The following is a 14651-nucleotide window of genomic DNA, read 5'->3' as shown; positions in this document are numbered from 1 at the left end:
AGTGGTATGTAACAAACTTGCGCCCAGTCTATATAGGTAGGTATCTCGTTTCCTTCGTGTCGTGGTCGAGCAGAGTGTGGTTTATTCGTCATCAGCCGTAATATAAAGCCACCAGGGGGTCATAGAAGCCACCCAAACACGTTTAGCCCAGTGCAGGCCACCAAAGTGGTGCTTCAAGAGCCGTGTAGTGCTGAAAAGGCGGACAGCCTCGTCAGATTCTCACGGGAATGGAAGCCCGCTTCGCCAGCGGCTTCTCTTTGTTGACGAGCGAGTTCTTGCAGGGAACCTTCTGGAGGAAGTCGTCGAGATTCCGGAGAGTGCACTCCGAAATCTCGGTGAGGGCTTCTTCGGTGAAGAAGGCCTGATGGCCGCTGACGAGAACGTTGGGAAAGGTCAAGAGCCGCATAAGCTCGTCGTCTTGGATGATGTCGTCGCTATGGTCCTGGTAGAAGAGCGCAGCCTCAGCCTCGTACACATCCAGTGCGAGGCCGCCAAGGTGTCGGTTCTTGAGGGCGGCGATGACGCTCTTAGTGTGGATCAAGCCGCCGCGGGACGTGTTGACAATCATGGCGCCCTTCTTCATCTTGAGCAGCGAGTGCTCGTTGATGATGTGCCGCGTTGAATCCATCAGCGGGCAGTGCAGGCTCACAAAGTCGCACTGCGGCAGCAGGTCGTCAAGGGCCAGGTACTCGCCGTACTGCTTGAAGGCATCGGTCGGAAAGGGGTCGAAGGCGAGCAGCCGACACCCAAAGCCCTGCAAGATCCTGGCCAATGCCAACCCGATCTTGCCCACACCGACAATGCCGACAGTCTTTCCACGCAGTGTTTTACCCAGCAGCCCGTCAAGGTTGAAGTTGCCCTCTCGCACGCGGTTGTAGGCACGATGCGTATTGCGGTTCAATGTCTGGATGAGGGCGATGGCGAACTCGGCAACGGCCTCGGGCGAGTAGGCGGGGACATTGGCAACAAAGAAGCCAAGGCGCTCGGCCGTCTCGAGGTCGAGATTGTTGTAGCCGGCGCAGCGCAGCAGAATGGCGCGCACTCCGACACCGTGCAGGGCTTCGAGGACGGGGGCGCTGAGGTTGTCGTTGACGAAGACGCAGACAGCCTCGGCGCCCTGGGCGAGGGCCACTGTGTCGGTGGAGAGGGGGAAGTCGTGGAAGACCAGCTCGACCGACTTCTTGCTCTCGAACTCGGACGAAGCGAACACGGCCGAGATGAAGCGTTTGTCGTACTGCTTGGACCCAAAGATGGCGAGCTTCATGTTGGGTGGGTAGGTAGGACGGCTTGCTGGGGAGAGGAGGAATGCGACGCGTCTGGACCGAACAGTCGCTCAGCCTAGGAGAAGAGAAATGCTCAACAGCGGCGGGGTGGATGGTCGTTGCAAGGCAAGCAGGTCGTTGCAAGGCAGGCAAGTCGTTGCAAGGCAGGCAAGTCGTTGCAAGTCAGGCAAGTCGTTGCAAGGCAGGCAAGTCGTTGCAAGGCAGGCAAGTCGTTGCAAGGCAGGCAAGTCGTTGCAAGGCAGGCAAGTCGTTGCAAGGCAGGCAAGTCGTTGCAAGGCAGGCAAGTCGTTGCAAGGCAGGCAAGTCGTTGCAAGGCAAGCAAGTCGTTGCAAGGCAAGCAGGTCGTTGCAAGGCAAGCAAGTCGTATGCTGGAGGTCGAGAGATGGCGTGTAGGTTTATCTCAGGAAGCTAAGCTACCTTGGGTCTTGGGCGATGGTATGTATCTAGGTAGTAGAGCGGGAAGTTGGAGTGATGTTGAGCTTTTGTGCTCTGCCCCTCCCGAGGCTGAGGCTCAAGCTGCCTGGTGCGACGCCAAGAACATGGTGAATCTGGGCATTGCCCAACGCCCGCGACTTGTTTGGCAGGTACCACTGCTGTGCCGCGCGTCTTGGTTGGAGAGCTGGGAGGAATTAAAACGCAGCAGCAAGATGCCAGGCCGCTCTCGGCTTAACGATGGGACATGGGCGATTATGCTTTACACTAAGGCATGCATCGCCTAGGTAGGTAGGTGCCAGTTGTTACGTTACTGTGCTGCACCTACTGTGCTGCACCTCCTCAGGTAAGGTGCGCATCCGTCGAGGAAGGTTCAAGGCACTGGACGATGCTAGGGCCGACTTACCCCGCCACGCGGTTGGGCCGACCCCTGACGCCAGAGACCCTGGTCCTGCTAGCTCAGCCGTTTATCGTGCTCCACAGGGGGCCCAAGGGTCCCGTCCCGGCCGAGAATGTGTTTTTGTTTGGAGCCAACAATCACGTGGGTCAAGAATGCTGGGTCGCAGCTCTCCTGGCGGGATAAAGTCATGTCATCGGCTGCCAAACCTTGGGTCCGTGTGAAGTGAACAAAAGGACCTCCATAGGAGTCAAGCAAGAGGCAAGGGGCTAATTAGCTGGCCGTCTGACAGCAAATACACGCTTGCAGCAAGGAAATCTCGTGGCCGAATAAGGACTGTTGATTCGGTTTATAGCGTGCCTTGCAACCTGATAAACGAGGCTGCGTTGCGCACATAAAATCACTCACGCCAGGCATTGATTTATTACCGCCTCCCCGTTCTCACGTCGCTTCCAAGTTCGTCTTTTCTCAACTCCTCCCAACCACCATTGAACTGCAAATATCCGTCACTTACCACATACGCTGTGATTACCGTCGCTGTGATTACCGTCGCTCGCTGTCATTACCGTTCTCGCCGCTCTCGAAAATATACAGATTCAACTCCAAAACCAAACGACAAGCCGGCCCCCTAACCTCATCTCATCTCACCCCCGTCGTCTCACCACCACACCGCACCCGCACCGCAGCACAAAATGTCCCCCGTCTCCGCCGCTGCGACCGCCCTCGTCGCACTAATCCACACGTACATCCTCGTACTCGAGATGTTCCTCTGGACGAAGCCACGAGGGCGGCGCGCGTTCGGGCTGACGGCCGAGTTCGCGGCGCAGACGCGCACGCTGGCCGCCAACCAGGGCCTCTACAACGGTTTCCTGGCCGCGGGGCTGGCGTGGGGTCTGGCGCACCCCGTTCCCGAGTTCGCCGCGCAGATCCGCTTGTTCTTCTTGGGCTGTGTTGTCGTTGCCGGTGTGTACGGCGGCGCGACGGCCAATCGCCGTATTCTCTTTGTCCAGGCCGTCCCGGCGGCGGTGGCGGGCGCGAGCGTGCTCTTTCTTGGGTGAAGGGGTGATTGGGTAATGGGTTGGTTTGGGTGTCTGATGATGGGTGGTTCTTTTAAAGGTGGGGAGTGGGAATGCGGTGGTGGGTGAATGAATCAATGGGCTTTGTGGTGGCTTGGGTTTGAGATGCAAGGAGAGGCCGCGCTGGGGTATTCTTGACGTTGTGGTCAGGTTTGTATACACGTTGTAGTCAGGTTTGTATACACGTTGTGGTTAGGTTTGTATACATGTTGTGGTCAGGTTTGTATACAAGTTGTGGTTAGGTTTGTATACTCGTTTCCGAACAGTGAAGATTAAAAGCTCCTTGCCCCCTAGTTTGTCGCAGTATGTATCATGTTCGTCATCTGTGTTGTCCAGAGGCTGAGATTCCGAGCACTTGGAGATGCAATCAATTCACGTCAATTCCCTGCCCTTGAAACAAGACTGATATGCGACAGCACAGTAAATCGAATGGGCTTGGACAGAAGGAGCATGAAAGCCGTGTCATAGAGGTGCCCCGAGAGCCAGTCCAGTTCGTGTCCTGGAGGTGCCCCGAGAGTCAGTCCAGTTCGTGTCCTGGAGGTGCCCCGAGAGTCAGTCCAGTTCGTGTCCTGGATGGCTTCACGGGCGATCCGCTCATTTCATTGAGAGTACTCGGCCAGTGCTTGCCTGTGGGCTGTGAGGAAGTCATCAAGTTCATTGTGGGAGGTCTTCTACAACCCCCTAGCTTCCACCACATGTCTTGTCTCGTGCCAAACTCATGCTAGAATTACAAGAAGTATCCCCGCATCCCTCCCGCCTCTTTCATCCCATGTTTCTGAACTGGGTCGAGCGAGCGTGGTAGGTCCGGGCGCTGTGTGGCTCCTGATCAACTCGGGCTTTTGTGTTTATTAGCCTTGCTGTATTCAAAGCGTCTTTGAGTACATTGCAACTTACGGCTTTTGAGTGGTCGCCCTGGACTAGCCTAGCTAGAATGCGTGGCGAGAGCACGTGTCGCAAGCGTCTCCGGGGTAGTCGACAGACCTTCCGCAAATGCAGACCTGACAGGCGCAGATGTAGTAGCGCCGGCTATCCCGCTTAGTAGCCTTCTCGATCTTCCCGGCCAGTGTCCGAAACTGTCAGCTATCGTCTGATTTTGGAGCCGAAAAACCGAAGCTCAGGCCGCATTACCTGATATTGCGAATTATCATTCGTGCTGTTTGTTTCCGCGGCACCTTTCTCGGTGGTGCTCCCCTCTTTTGTGTCGGTGTTGCCGGATGTAGATGCCATTTTCTTTCTTCTGGTTTGACCACCGAGGTAAATTGCTGTGTAGAGCCGGTTTGGGAAGAAGTTTGAAGAGGCGTTGTGTGGTTGGCGAGTCTGAAAGCGACGAGGTGCGGAAACAATTTGGGTTCAAATCGTCAACTGTGAAGGACGGGAAGGGGACTTGTTTGAGAGACTAACAAGCAAAGTTTGGAGTCGGACCTTTCTGAATAAATAGAAGACGGGCTAAGGTGTGTAATGGGGAACGTGCAAGGAAGAGTGCTCGGGTCCGGTGTCCAGCCAAGCAGACGTTGAATAGGAGACTACGAGTATGAATACAACATTTCTATGATTGACGAGGTGAGTCCAACTCGGCAACCCCCAACGCTGTCAGGCTGGCTTTGGGCACTAAGTGCACTCCTGTCCTGATAGGTGTGATGGAATTTGGCTGTCTTGTAGGCCGTGGGAGGCTGTGTTTAGGAGGAGCGGCGGAGCGGTGAAGCCTGGGCTCCTCTGGCCCAGGTCCTGTCTGACCAATTTGCCCATGCTCGCCCATGCCATGGCCCTCTCCACTGTGCCCATGCATGCGAAGCCAAAACGGAGAGGCGGTCGAGCCCAGCCCTGTGAGCGTGCATGACTCACCGAGAAAGGTGGTTTTTTTTCGTGGCCAAACACCGCACGCAGCACTGGGCAGCTCGGCACTGGGCAGCTCGGCACTGGGCAGCTCGGCACTGGACCAGGCCCCGAGCATGACTTTTTGAATCTGCACAACATAGCTGCATGCTGCTCAGCGGCCCAGTAGTGGACAACGGCCGGGGCCCTTGTCCATGTTCTTGCGTGTCCCTTGTCCATGTTCTTGCTTGTCCCTTGTCCATGTTCTTGCATGTCAGGTTATTCTGGTTGACGCAGGACCCAACATCGAGCCCGATCAGTTAAATCAAGACATGGCCAAGCAACCCAAGCCTGGGGAATACGCGTGCATGCCACATCACCAAAGTTCCGAAGAGGCCGCTCTGAGCCGATTGGGTGCCTCGGCAGGCGGAGTCGAGCCGGCAGAGGCTGCAACGACGAGGCAAAGCCAGGGCACACTACGTGAGGTAGTATGAGGAGACGGCCCCACTGATAATAGTCCGGCGGCAGGCCTTGTCGGCCTCGATCACCACTGCGCGGCAGCATGCAGGCAGACCCCCACAGCCCGCTCCGTCAATCACAAGTGCAGGAAAGCAAGCCCAAAGCCCCGAAAGATGCGCGAAACAAAACGCCCGAAACATGGCACTTTGCCACGCCGCAACGCTACAGCAGCCTTGCCCCATCCGAGAGCCTTGCGGCTCGCCCACTTCCCAGACACAGCTATCACAACCTAATCTGCAGATCAAGAGGCACAGGGCGGCGAATCAGAACGACACAAAACCCGACCGGTCTTCTCGCCGCCCGTATGCGTCCACGTCTGGAGGGCAAGCTCGCATCTCCGTGGTGCTGCAGAAAGGTCGCCGCCGCCAAAACCCGCCGGCGGCTTCGAATGCCTCCCCAGGTCTAAATTAACGTGTTCGACATGAATTTGGCGCGAAGACACAGGAACCAAGGGGCTAGGGGAAAAGGGCCGTTTTTCCTTAATTACACAAACCCCGGCCTGCATCTGCAATTGGTGGCTGTCATCTGGTGATGCCATGATGGGCCGGTTTCTCAGCCCGAATCCTCCTGGCCGAGTCCTGTCTGTCCCTTTGCGCCCACAGGCTGCTTGATTGCTTGCTTGCCTGCCACCTGCGGACTTGTTTGTTCACGTCCGCCCTGAACTTGGACCGACCGCATACGACATGCAGGAAACGAGAAAGTGCAACACGATTCCGCCCTCACAGTCTCGGCGCACCTTTGTCGTTACACGATGCAAGAACAACGCACCGCCTCGTGACGATTACCCAGGCGTTGATTCGTGTGCGTACATACATCATCTACATGGTACGGCGCTACTGCAGACACGACCACGAGATGCAGTAGGCGGTGATGGACGAGCACACAAGCGCAGTCGACAGATACTCACAGCGTGGGCATCGTTACCGCTTCTCATCGTTGCCGCTTCTGGCAGGGCGCCAACGTGTTGCAGACTTGACCCCAAGCCCAAGAATCACTCGCCCCATGTAATCACATACCTACCCACCACCTACCTTGGTGCCTGGATCATTACCACCCCATAACTTACCACCTCATAACTAACCAGACCGCCGCCGACATGTTCCACATCCGGAGCCGCGACTGGCGCGGCCAGCCAGCCAGCCAGCGCAGGTCGCGCGCGAGGCGGTGGCGCCGATCTTAACGCGCGGCTTTGTGCAGCACGACGACGGTTTCGACGAGACGTGGGACGATGTGGCGTCGCTGAACGTGCTGAGCGCGCTGGCCGGGCAGCACAGCGACGCGCGGGCGCTGCTCGAGGCCTGCTCCGAACTCGTCGCCGACAAGCACACGCAGCGCCAGCAGCCTGCGGCCGCGCCTCGCCACGCCCGGCAAGAAGGTGCTCGAGTCTATCTGGGCGCTTGCCGACGCGGCGCGGCCGCGGAATGTCCCGTGGGACTTTGAGCCTGCTCCGCCAGGGGAGTGCTGCCCGAGCACGATATTAACGACCTGGCCTTCTACTAGCTCGACCGCTCGACGGGGATGGGGACGGTGGAGGTGCTGAGCGGCAACGACGCGCCCGACGCGCCCGACGCGCCCGACGTGCCCGACACGCCCGACACGTCCGGCTGGGTGACGGTCGACATGGAGAAGCAGGTGGGAAAGGAGGACAGGGAGCGGGAGAGCGGCGGAGACAAGGAGCGGGAGAGCGGCGGAGACAAGGCTGGCGAGGAAAATGAATAGGAGTAATTACATGTCTCGCTCAAGGCACTTAAAGAGGAGAATTAATCATGCCCCGGTTTTGAAAACGGAAATATTCAAATCTGGTAGCATTCGCAGCCTGCCACCGCATATTCACAGCCAATATTCGTCCCAGCATTGTTTCCACTCCTTCCCCAGCCCTGTCAGCCAGTCCTGCACCTCGATCTCGACATTGCCATATCTGACTACACCGTTGTCGTCGACACCCCTCCACCCCTCCACGGGGCCCTTGACGTGGCCGTGTCCGCGCGGGCACGCCTCGATCTTATCCTTCGTTCCGGGCGTATCAGCGCCATGTCGTCTCTCCCGGGCGTCGTAGCACGCCTCGCACAGGTCCGTGTCGGCGCAGTAGTAGCACAGGTACCAGTGCTTTCCGGCCGCGTCCTCAAACGTGGTCGTCGTGGTCCGGCAATCCGCACAGGTGATGCTCCAGTACCCGCTATTTCCGCCGGCGCTATTCCCGATGCCATGGTCGCTGTTGTCCTTGCTGCCCTTGATCGCTCCGTAAAGGCCCATGGTAGCCGCTCGAGAGAGCGGCGGCGTGGGCTGCTCGCCCTCTTCTGGCTCGCTTTTGACAACATGAGAGCCCTTGAGCACGGACAACTCGTGCTCGTCCGCATATAACTGTGACCGCTCGTACTGTGGGTACTGGTGTGGCTGCTTTTCGTATGGAGGACTGGCCGCATCTCCATGAGCCTGGGAACCGAAGCGTTGGCTCCTGCCCTCCCGGTCCGCCAACGTGGCTCTAGATGCAAAAGAGCCGTGGCTGATGTGTGGTTCGTGGCTCGCTACGCGGTCATTCACGTACGGCTCGTACGGCTCTGAGCGAGGTGGGCCTCCTGCGTTGCTACCATCAGCCCCTTTGTCGTCCCTACGCCTCTGCTTGCTCTCCTCCATTTCTCTGTCATACAGCTTTCTGTTTGCGATGGAGAACTGACACGAGAGCGCAACCCGGGCCTGCGTCTCCAGGCCGGGCACGAGAGCGAGCGTCTTGGCGAGCATGCGAAAGCTGTAGTTGTCGTTATCCGACCGATTGTCGCGCAGCGCTTCGATGCAGCCGTTGAATATGGTGTTCATCTCGTCGTAGAATGCCTTGGCTGGCCCCATCTTCCGGCGCATGATAGCCAGGGGGATGCGTGTGTGCCCCTGCTCCGTCTTGGCCGAGCCCGCGTGCCGCTTCTCAGCCTTGTCGACCAGCCTCCTCATATCGTCCATGGCCCGGGTCTTGGCGTCGGGGTCGCTAGATATGCGGAACTCTTCGGTCAAGATGTTGGCAAGCGCCCTGCTGGCGCTGGCGGACCAGGCCAGGCCCGAGTGGCGAACCTCGAGGATGCTCGAGAGCTGCTCCTTGGCCGTGGCTGCGTCGTTGAGGACGCGGTAGTGGAACCTGGCAGACCACAGCATCGTCTCTAGAGCCTCGGATCCCGCCCCTTCCAAAAAGGCTGGAATGGCATCTAGGTACAGCTCCTGGACCATCGCCCGGTCCTCGGGCTCTCCCTCTTTTGCCGCCCTGTGGATCGCCCGATACGTCATATCCCACCTATTCCCGTTGAGCGGATTGTCCTTCTTCAATTTTCTCAGCAGGTTGACAATGTGGCCCCACATCTCGCCCTCTCCCAGTGCCTCGATGAGTTCATCAAAGAAGCGGATCCTGGAGCCCGGCGTCTTCATTGCCTCGGCGTGTTCCATGCTCTCGATGGCCTCGCCTTCCCGGCCCTTCAGGGTCACCTCGAGCCTCGCCTTCATCTGGTACGCGATGTTATACATTAGACCCAGACCCTCATCGGATCCAAGCCCGTTAGCCCAATACGCCAAACACGTTTCCAGTGCCTTCACGACGTCCGCCGCGGCAGCGCCTGCCGTCGCCATTTCGAGGCCGTTGCTCTTGTCCACCTCGCCCGCATGGACTTCGACGTCCTCGACCTTCTCCAATGGGTAATTCGCTTCGGCCTCGATTAGTCGGCTGAAGGTCTTGCTCCTCGGCTTGAAGGCAGCCTCCCACATGGCAAACTTTGATCGGGCGATCCTATAGCTCAGCTCGAATTTGTGTCGATCCGACTTGGTGATTGAAAATCCCAGCCGGGCATGGCGCAGTGCCTCGTCTACGAAATTGTAGAAGAACAGGGCTAGGGAGATCCGTTTGTGGACCTCTGCTGTCTTGCCGGAGTGGCCCCAATCTGCGACGGCTGAAAATGATGCTGGCGTGATATGTTTGTCTTTGACAGCCAGCTCTGTCCGCTCCGTGCGGAAAGCGTCGACAACTTCGCTCGCGACCAGCCGGTCAAACATTATATTCGAGGTGGCGCCTGGGAGGTAGCAGAGGGCCTGGTGGGCGAACCGAAAAGACCTGTAGGCCGTCGACGGCAGGTCGGCCTCAAATAGCCAGTTATGGATGTGTCTCTTGGCAGTGTGGCCCAGGATAGCTGCGCGATCTCCAAGCTGGTTCACGGTCAGCTCGGCATCTCGAAGGGGCCTAAGCTGCTGGTCGCCAAGGGCCGGAACGGATGGCACTACCGACGTCAGCTCCAGCAGATCCACAATAACCCGAAATGCCTCGTCTACCTCCTTTCTCGTCGACCCGAAGACGCTATACGGCTGATCGCCGCGGTACGGGTCGCTGGTCTCCTCCAGCTTTTTCAGGGCGCCGTTGGTGTCCTGCAGCACTGCGAGAAGGCGCGTTGTTGCCAGCCCGGCTTCCTCGGCGCTCAACCCCTTCAAGCCGAGCAAGTGTCCACGGAATGATGCCGACGCGTACGAGATCAGCTCGTTCTCGGCATCGCTGTATCCGCCATCAGGTTGAGCCATGGTCAGAATCTCGGCCGTCATCTCAAACATCATGACGCGGGCGGCGTGGTCCGAAAAGCGGAGGTTGTCGTTGTCGGTTGACTCGAGGGCCTTGCGGAAGTATACTCGAAACGACCGCTCCTGGAAGCCAAGGAAGCTCTTGATCTTTCTGACTGCCACGCTGTGGCTGCTCGAGGCATCGTCGCTGTCGCTGTCGCTGTCGTCGTATTCGCTTGGGTCGTAGTGATCCACTATGTCGAGCACTCTGCCACAAACGCGAACCCAATCAGCCTAGCTTCCACGTGCCAGCCAAGTGCCCGCCGCCCTTCTCCTTCTCACCTCGACAGCTGCCCGCCAACTTCCTGTTCGATGACTAGGCCGGAACTGGGATAGCCCAGCGTCAGCAGCCGTGTCGCGGCGCCCAGGCTCAGCCGGCTTTTGGAGTATGCGAGCCAGCCAAAAAGCCTCTGGAGAGCCGCCTTGTGGGCGTCCGTCTGGTGCTGTAGGCATTCGTTCAGGAGCGAACTGTGTAAATGGGTGGTGTTTTCAGGCAACGAATCAAACGCTCGGGAGATTCCTGACCAGTTCCCGATAGCGTTGAATCGGCGCAGTGTATGCTCGACGTAGAGGAAGCCTAATCGGTGCGACAATTGTCAGTTCTCAGGCTAGTTCCCTACTTGATTGGCCGAGTTAAAAGCCCAAGTGGGACGTACTGTCGGCCTTTTCCCTCATTTTCTTGACGATATTGGTCTTCAGCCAGTGTGGAAGATGGGAGAGTCCCGGAAGGGTTTTGATGCGGCTTTGGGCAACTCGCCTTATTTCGTCGCGTATAATGTTTCGGTCGAGGACGATGGTAGCCCCTCGAAGAGTGTGAGGGAGATTGCCCTCACCCGCTTCCGGCGTCGCCCAGACTCCCGGCAAGACAACAGAGGTGAACAGCGTGTTCTCCACGGCCAGGGCATCGGGACCTTTTGGAACCTCGACTGCTCTCTCTGGATCCGGTTCCGATTCCAAGTTCTCCGACTCCCCGGCCAGGAGGAAGCGAATGGGGAGATTTGACGCCTGGGAATATAAAAGATGCTTGGCCAAGACCCTCTGCTCCTCGGCTGGCAGCTGGTCGACGCCATCGAGGATCACGACCAGACTCCTCGCCGTCTTCAATTCGGGGTCGAGCCGCTCGCGGAAAAGCCTGTCCCACGCGTTGCGGCCAAGGTCGTCTTCGGCCTTGGTGCCACCTCGGATCAGGTCCAGAACTTCGTTCGAGTACGCGTCATCTTGGTTCGCAATCCGCACGGCGCAGTAGCAAAGCATGTTCTGGACCGACTGCAAGCCCTGCGCCTCGTCGTCAAAGGCAAAGTACACGACCGAAGTCGAGCTTTTGTCGCTGAACTCGTCTAGCAGGTCCTTGTAGATCGAGTACGACAGCATGCTCTTCTCCATGCCGCAGGCCCCGCCGACGAACAAGAGGCGCTCCTTGTCTGACATGAAGTTTCGGTACTCGTCCCTGCGCTTGATCTGGTCGAATATGCCGGGGACGTGGGATTGCTCGAGAATTCCCAGGCGCAGCGCCACCTGGCTCTCGACGCCGACCGTTAGGATGTGAGCAATGGACTCGAGCGTCTGGGACTCGCGCTCCATGGGGTCGGGACCATCCACCTTGGGCAAGTTGTCGAGACGGCTGACCTTGTCCTGTCGGGGAATCTCGCCGGGCTTTCCTCGCTGCTCCATTACCGTGTTCGGCTTGGCCGGGTGATCGAGGCGCTTGAGCATGGCCATCATTTGCCTCAGGAGCGTGGCCTGCTGCTCGATGGGCGTCTCCCAGAGCCGTGTGAATCCCTTGAATTCGCCTTTGAGGCTCACCATGGCCTTTTCAATTCGATCGGCAGCCCCCCTGGCCTCGGAGCGCTACTCGCTGACCGAAGCCAGTGTCTGCATGATGGTGGCCGAGTCTAGATCGGCGAGAGCCCTGATGACATTCTCGTAGGCTTCTTTGAGCTTTTGGTCCCCTCCCTCTCGGCCCATTGCCTTGAACCATGCACTCAGCCTCTTCACGCGCGGCCTGGCCGGCTCGGAGCTCTTGCTTATCTTGCTAGACGGCTTGGGGGGCGCAACAAGCTTGTGCGTCCTGGTACAAAAGGCCAAGACGGCGCAAAAGACTCGAGTCACCTGCTCCTGGTACACGGTATCGGGCGGCAGCTTGCCCTCGAGCTGGCGCAGGCGGTCGAGGAAGTGGTTGGTGACTTCGAAAAGCTTTTCGATCGAGTCCAAGTCGTCGCTCAGGCGAGCACACGCGCCGAGTATGTGGGTGAAGACGACCATCAGCACGGGGGCAGCAGGAAAGGCAGCGCTGGCAGCATTGCCGGCAGTGGGCGCCAGCGACCTCAGAGGGACCGATATTCTGGAGAGAACGCTCCGGGTCTTGTCCATGACGCCGTTGCCGTGTCTTGCCGTCTTGAAGTCTGAGCATTCTTGCACGAGATAATCGACCAGGCTTGTGCTTGTTGCCCTCATCGCGGACTCGGACTGCGCGCTGCCAGCCTCTCCCCTCCAATACGCCATGATCTTTTGGAACATGTTCGTTCTGGATTTCAGCTCGACTCTTGTCTCCTCCTCGTACTCGGCTAACGCGCGCATCCACAGGTCGTCCACGCTGGTTGGCGCCATGATAGTTGCATAAGGTAGGCACTCGGGTAGTTGAATGGTGGGAGATAATCAATGAAGAAAAATGTGCAAATAGTTCTTGACGGTCGGGTTCCAATCCATTCGCAGTTGAGCGTCACCTTGTCAATCTCATTAACCCATTATTAATGCGATTGACAAATGAACAGCGGCCCCAATACATTGGGAAATATTTACTGCCAGCAGCCCTTATTTTGAAGTCAGTCCACGGTTGCAGCCTTCACATCTTCGCTGCCTGACGGTATTGGCCGTAGATACGGAATTCGGCGCCTGTAGCGAAATTCGGCACGTAATATTGCGTGGCTTCCTGCAGATCGTCCAGAAATGGAAGCGCGAGGACCTGCCACTCAGCTCTGGCTGGCACAGCTGATGCATGCCACAGCCTTCCCGTCTCCGGCTGGGCATTTCTCAGTAGGTAGAATTATTTTCGCAGATTTGGCCGATAATTAATGGTGGCCCATCACACCACTGTGTCCGAGCTCGAAACTTCAAGGAAGGAGGGACTGAGACGGGAAACTCCCAAATTGGTCCAATACGTGGCAAATGTCGATTCTGTTCGCTAGGCAGTCGTTCTTACCCTGGAGACATAATCTTGGGTATCTCCTGGTTACTTTAACAAAGTAGAAACCAGAATTGCAATGCGTACTTTATAAAATGATTTATGTACCGTGTACTAAACGTGCACGTGATAATGGATATGAGCCATTTCACTTTTGTGATAAATCTACCTCTGGAAGTCCCTCCTTAAGCAAAGCCTTATTGAAGCAGGCAAAATAATACACACCGTACACTCTCTCAAAGGTTGAAGATTATTAGTAAGGCGACTAATAAAAGAAATCCATCCAAGTTGCTAATGAAAGGCAAATACAGTGCAATATAAAACCCCGTCAATGGCTTCTAGGGCTGCAGAATGCTTTGTAATTACAATTTACTCTAGAATATTTCTCTAGTCCCACTAATTTCGGCTTTAAAGAGAATATACAGTAAAGTGGGTAAATAGGGAAAACAGAGAACAACACCAGGCCTACAAATGGGCTTGAGCCGAGGCTTGCAATCCAACCGCCCCAACCTGTGCTTTCGTAACCTTACCGCATATATCGAGGATAACTAAGCTGTCTAGACGACGGAAGTACTTGACTACCTAGGCCGTCACATGGGGTGTGAGTATACTAGACGAAATGAAGCACAATTGACACATATGCTAAGTAAATTCTCTCTCATCCTCTCTAACTTTCTCTCTACACATACGATATTGTACTTGTTTTATTCTATTTCTTAACCAAACCTTATCCACAGACTAAGACCACAGTCTAGAAATTCATGAGCTAAAACAACCGGATGAAAAATACTATTTCCGTACCTATATAAATGGACAGATAAATGGACAGATAATTGGACGACTGGTTAGGTGATCTTCGGAACGGGTTCGTGATACGAGGAAACTGTCCCTGCCTGTCTGATATTTCTGTAAATTACATTATAATTACGACTCCGAGGCTGTCTGTCGACTCAGGTATCGTGATCGCAGTCAGTCTCCAAGCAACCGCATCACACCTACGTCATCAACCTCCAGCCCATAAAATGATAACATAACCCGACAACACAACCCAGACAACACAACCTGTTGGAATTTGTCAAGCAGAAGGGCCTCGAAGGTTCTAGATAGAGACTTTGTCACCCACTTCGTCACCACAATAGTAGTATAAGAAAGGGCCTTCTGGCACTGCCAGAAAGCTAGAGAGAAGAACACACATCTACAATCCATCACTTGAACCACCAGCTTTCGGCGTACAGTTACGCCCTGTTGATTCCAGTACCGGTACCCTGGTGAATCCAACACAACCCGACAACACAACCCCGACAACACAACCCCGACAACACAACCCCGACAACACAACCCGGAGAGATCTGCACACATGAACATGCCACACG

General features: G+C 56.5%; 6 protein-coding genes across 6 annotated transcripts; 3 read left to right on the top strand and 3 right to left on the bottom strand.

Moving 5' to 3' along the window:
- Positions 1-211: 211 nt before the first annotated feature.
- Positions 212-1264, bottom strand: B0T26DRAFT_634001 (uncharacterized protein; the record flags this gene model as incomplete). The annotated part of the gene is made up of 1 exon (XM_060436590.1): positions 212-1264. The coding sequence occupies one exon, from the start codon at positions 1262-1264 to the stop codon at positions 212-214; it is 1053 nt and encodes a 350-aa protein (XP_060303456.1).
- A 1309-nt stretch (positions 1265-2573) lies between these two features.
- Positions 2574-3335, top strand: B0T26DRAFT_76102 (uncharacterized protein). The gene has a single exon (XM_060446393.1). The coding sequence runs from the start codon at positions 2805-2807 to the stop codon at positions 3168-3170; it is 366 nt and encodes a 121-aa protein (XP_060303455.1). The 5' UTR covers positions 2574-2804; the 3' UTR covers positions 3171-3335.
- A 742-nt stretch (positions 3336-4077) lies between these two features.
- B0T26DRAFT_76097 (uncharacterized protein) lies at positions 4078-4574 on the bottom strand. Its single transcript, XM_060446390.1, has 2 exons — positions 4317-4574; positions 4078-4240 (listed from the first exon to the last, which is right to left on the bottom strand). The coding sequence occupies exons 1-2, from the start codon at positions 4413-4415 to the stop codon at positions 4115-4117; spliced, it is 225 nt and encodes a 74-aa protein (XP_060303454.1). The 5' UTR covers positions 4416-4574; the 3' UTR covers positions 4078-4114.
- Positions 4575-5163: 589 nt separating this feature from the next.
- B0T26DRAFT_688977 (uncharacterized protein) lies at positions 5164-5498 on the top strand (the record flags this gene model as incomplete). Its single annotated transcript, XM_060441010.1, has 1 exon — positions 5164-5498. A coding segment is annotated over exon 1 (274 nt), but the record flags the coding sequence as incomplete, so codon positions are not given.
- Positions 5499-6202: 704 nt separating this feature from the next.
- On the top strand, positions 6203-7238 carry B0T26DRAFT_670857 (uncharacterized protein; the record flags this gene model as incomplete). The annotated part of the gene is made up of 3 exons (XM_060439235.1): positions 6203-6320; positions 6604-6902; positions 7020-7238. The coding sequence occupies 3 exons, from the start codon at positions 6203-6205 to the stop codon at positions 7236-7238; spliced, it is 636 nt and encodes a 211-aa protein (XP_060303452.1).
- A 111-nt stretch (positions 7239-7349) lies between these two features.
- Positions 7350-12704, bottom strand: B0T26DRAFT_670856 (uncharacterized protein; the record flags this gene model as incomplete). The annotated part of the gene is made up of 5 exons (XM_060439234.1): positions 7350-10305; positions 10380-10565; positions 10623-10674; positions 10754-11906; positions 11958-12704. The coding sequence occupies 5 exons, from the start codon at positions 12702-12704 to the stop codon at positions 7350-7352; spliced, it is 5094 nt and encodes a 1697-aa protein (XP_060303451.1).
- Between the last annotated feature and the right edge of the window lie 1947 nt (positions 12705-14651).

Source organism: Lasiosphaeria miniovina (assembly GCF_030549165.1).
Source record: "Lasiosphaeria miniovina strain SMH2392-1A chromosome Unknown B0T26scaffold_1, whole genome shotgun sequence".
Taxonomy (NCBI): Eukaryota; Fungi; Ascomycota; class Sordariomycetes; order Sordariales; family Lasiosphaeriaceae; genus Lasiosphaeria; species Lasiosphaeria miniovina.
This window is presented reverse-complemented; position numbering and strand designations above follow the sequence as displayed.

Bases quoted from the DNA above. Each gene is read 5' to 3' on its own strand.
- B0T26DRAFT_76102 (XM_060446393.1), top strand. From the start codon at position 2,805: ATGTCCCCCGTCTCCGCCGCTGCGACCGCCCTCGTCGCACTAATCCAC.
- B0T26DRAFT_76097 (XM_060446390.1), bottom strand. From the start codon at position 4,415: ATGGCATCTACATCCGGCAACACCGACACAAAAGAGGGGAGCACCACC. The intron at 4,241-4,316 runs GTAATGCGGCCT...CTGGCCGGGAAG, and splicing joins ATGATAATTCGCAATATCAG to ATCGAGAAGGCTACTAAGCG.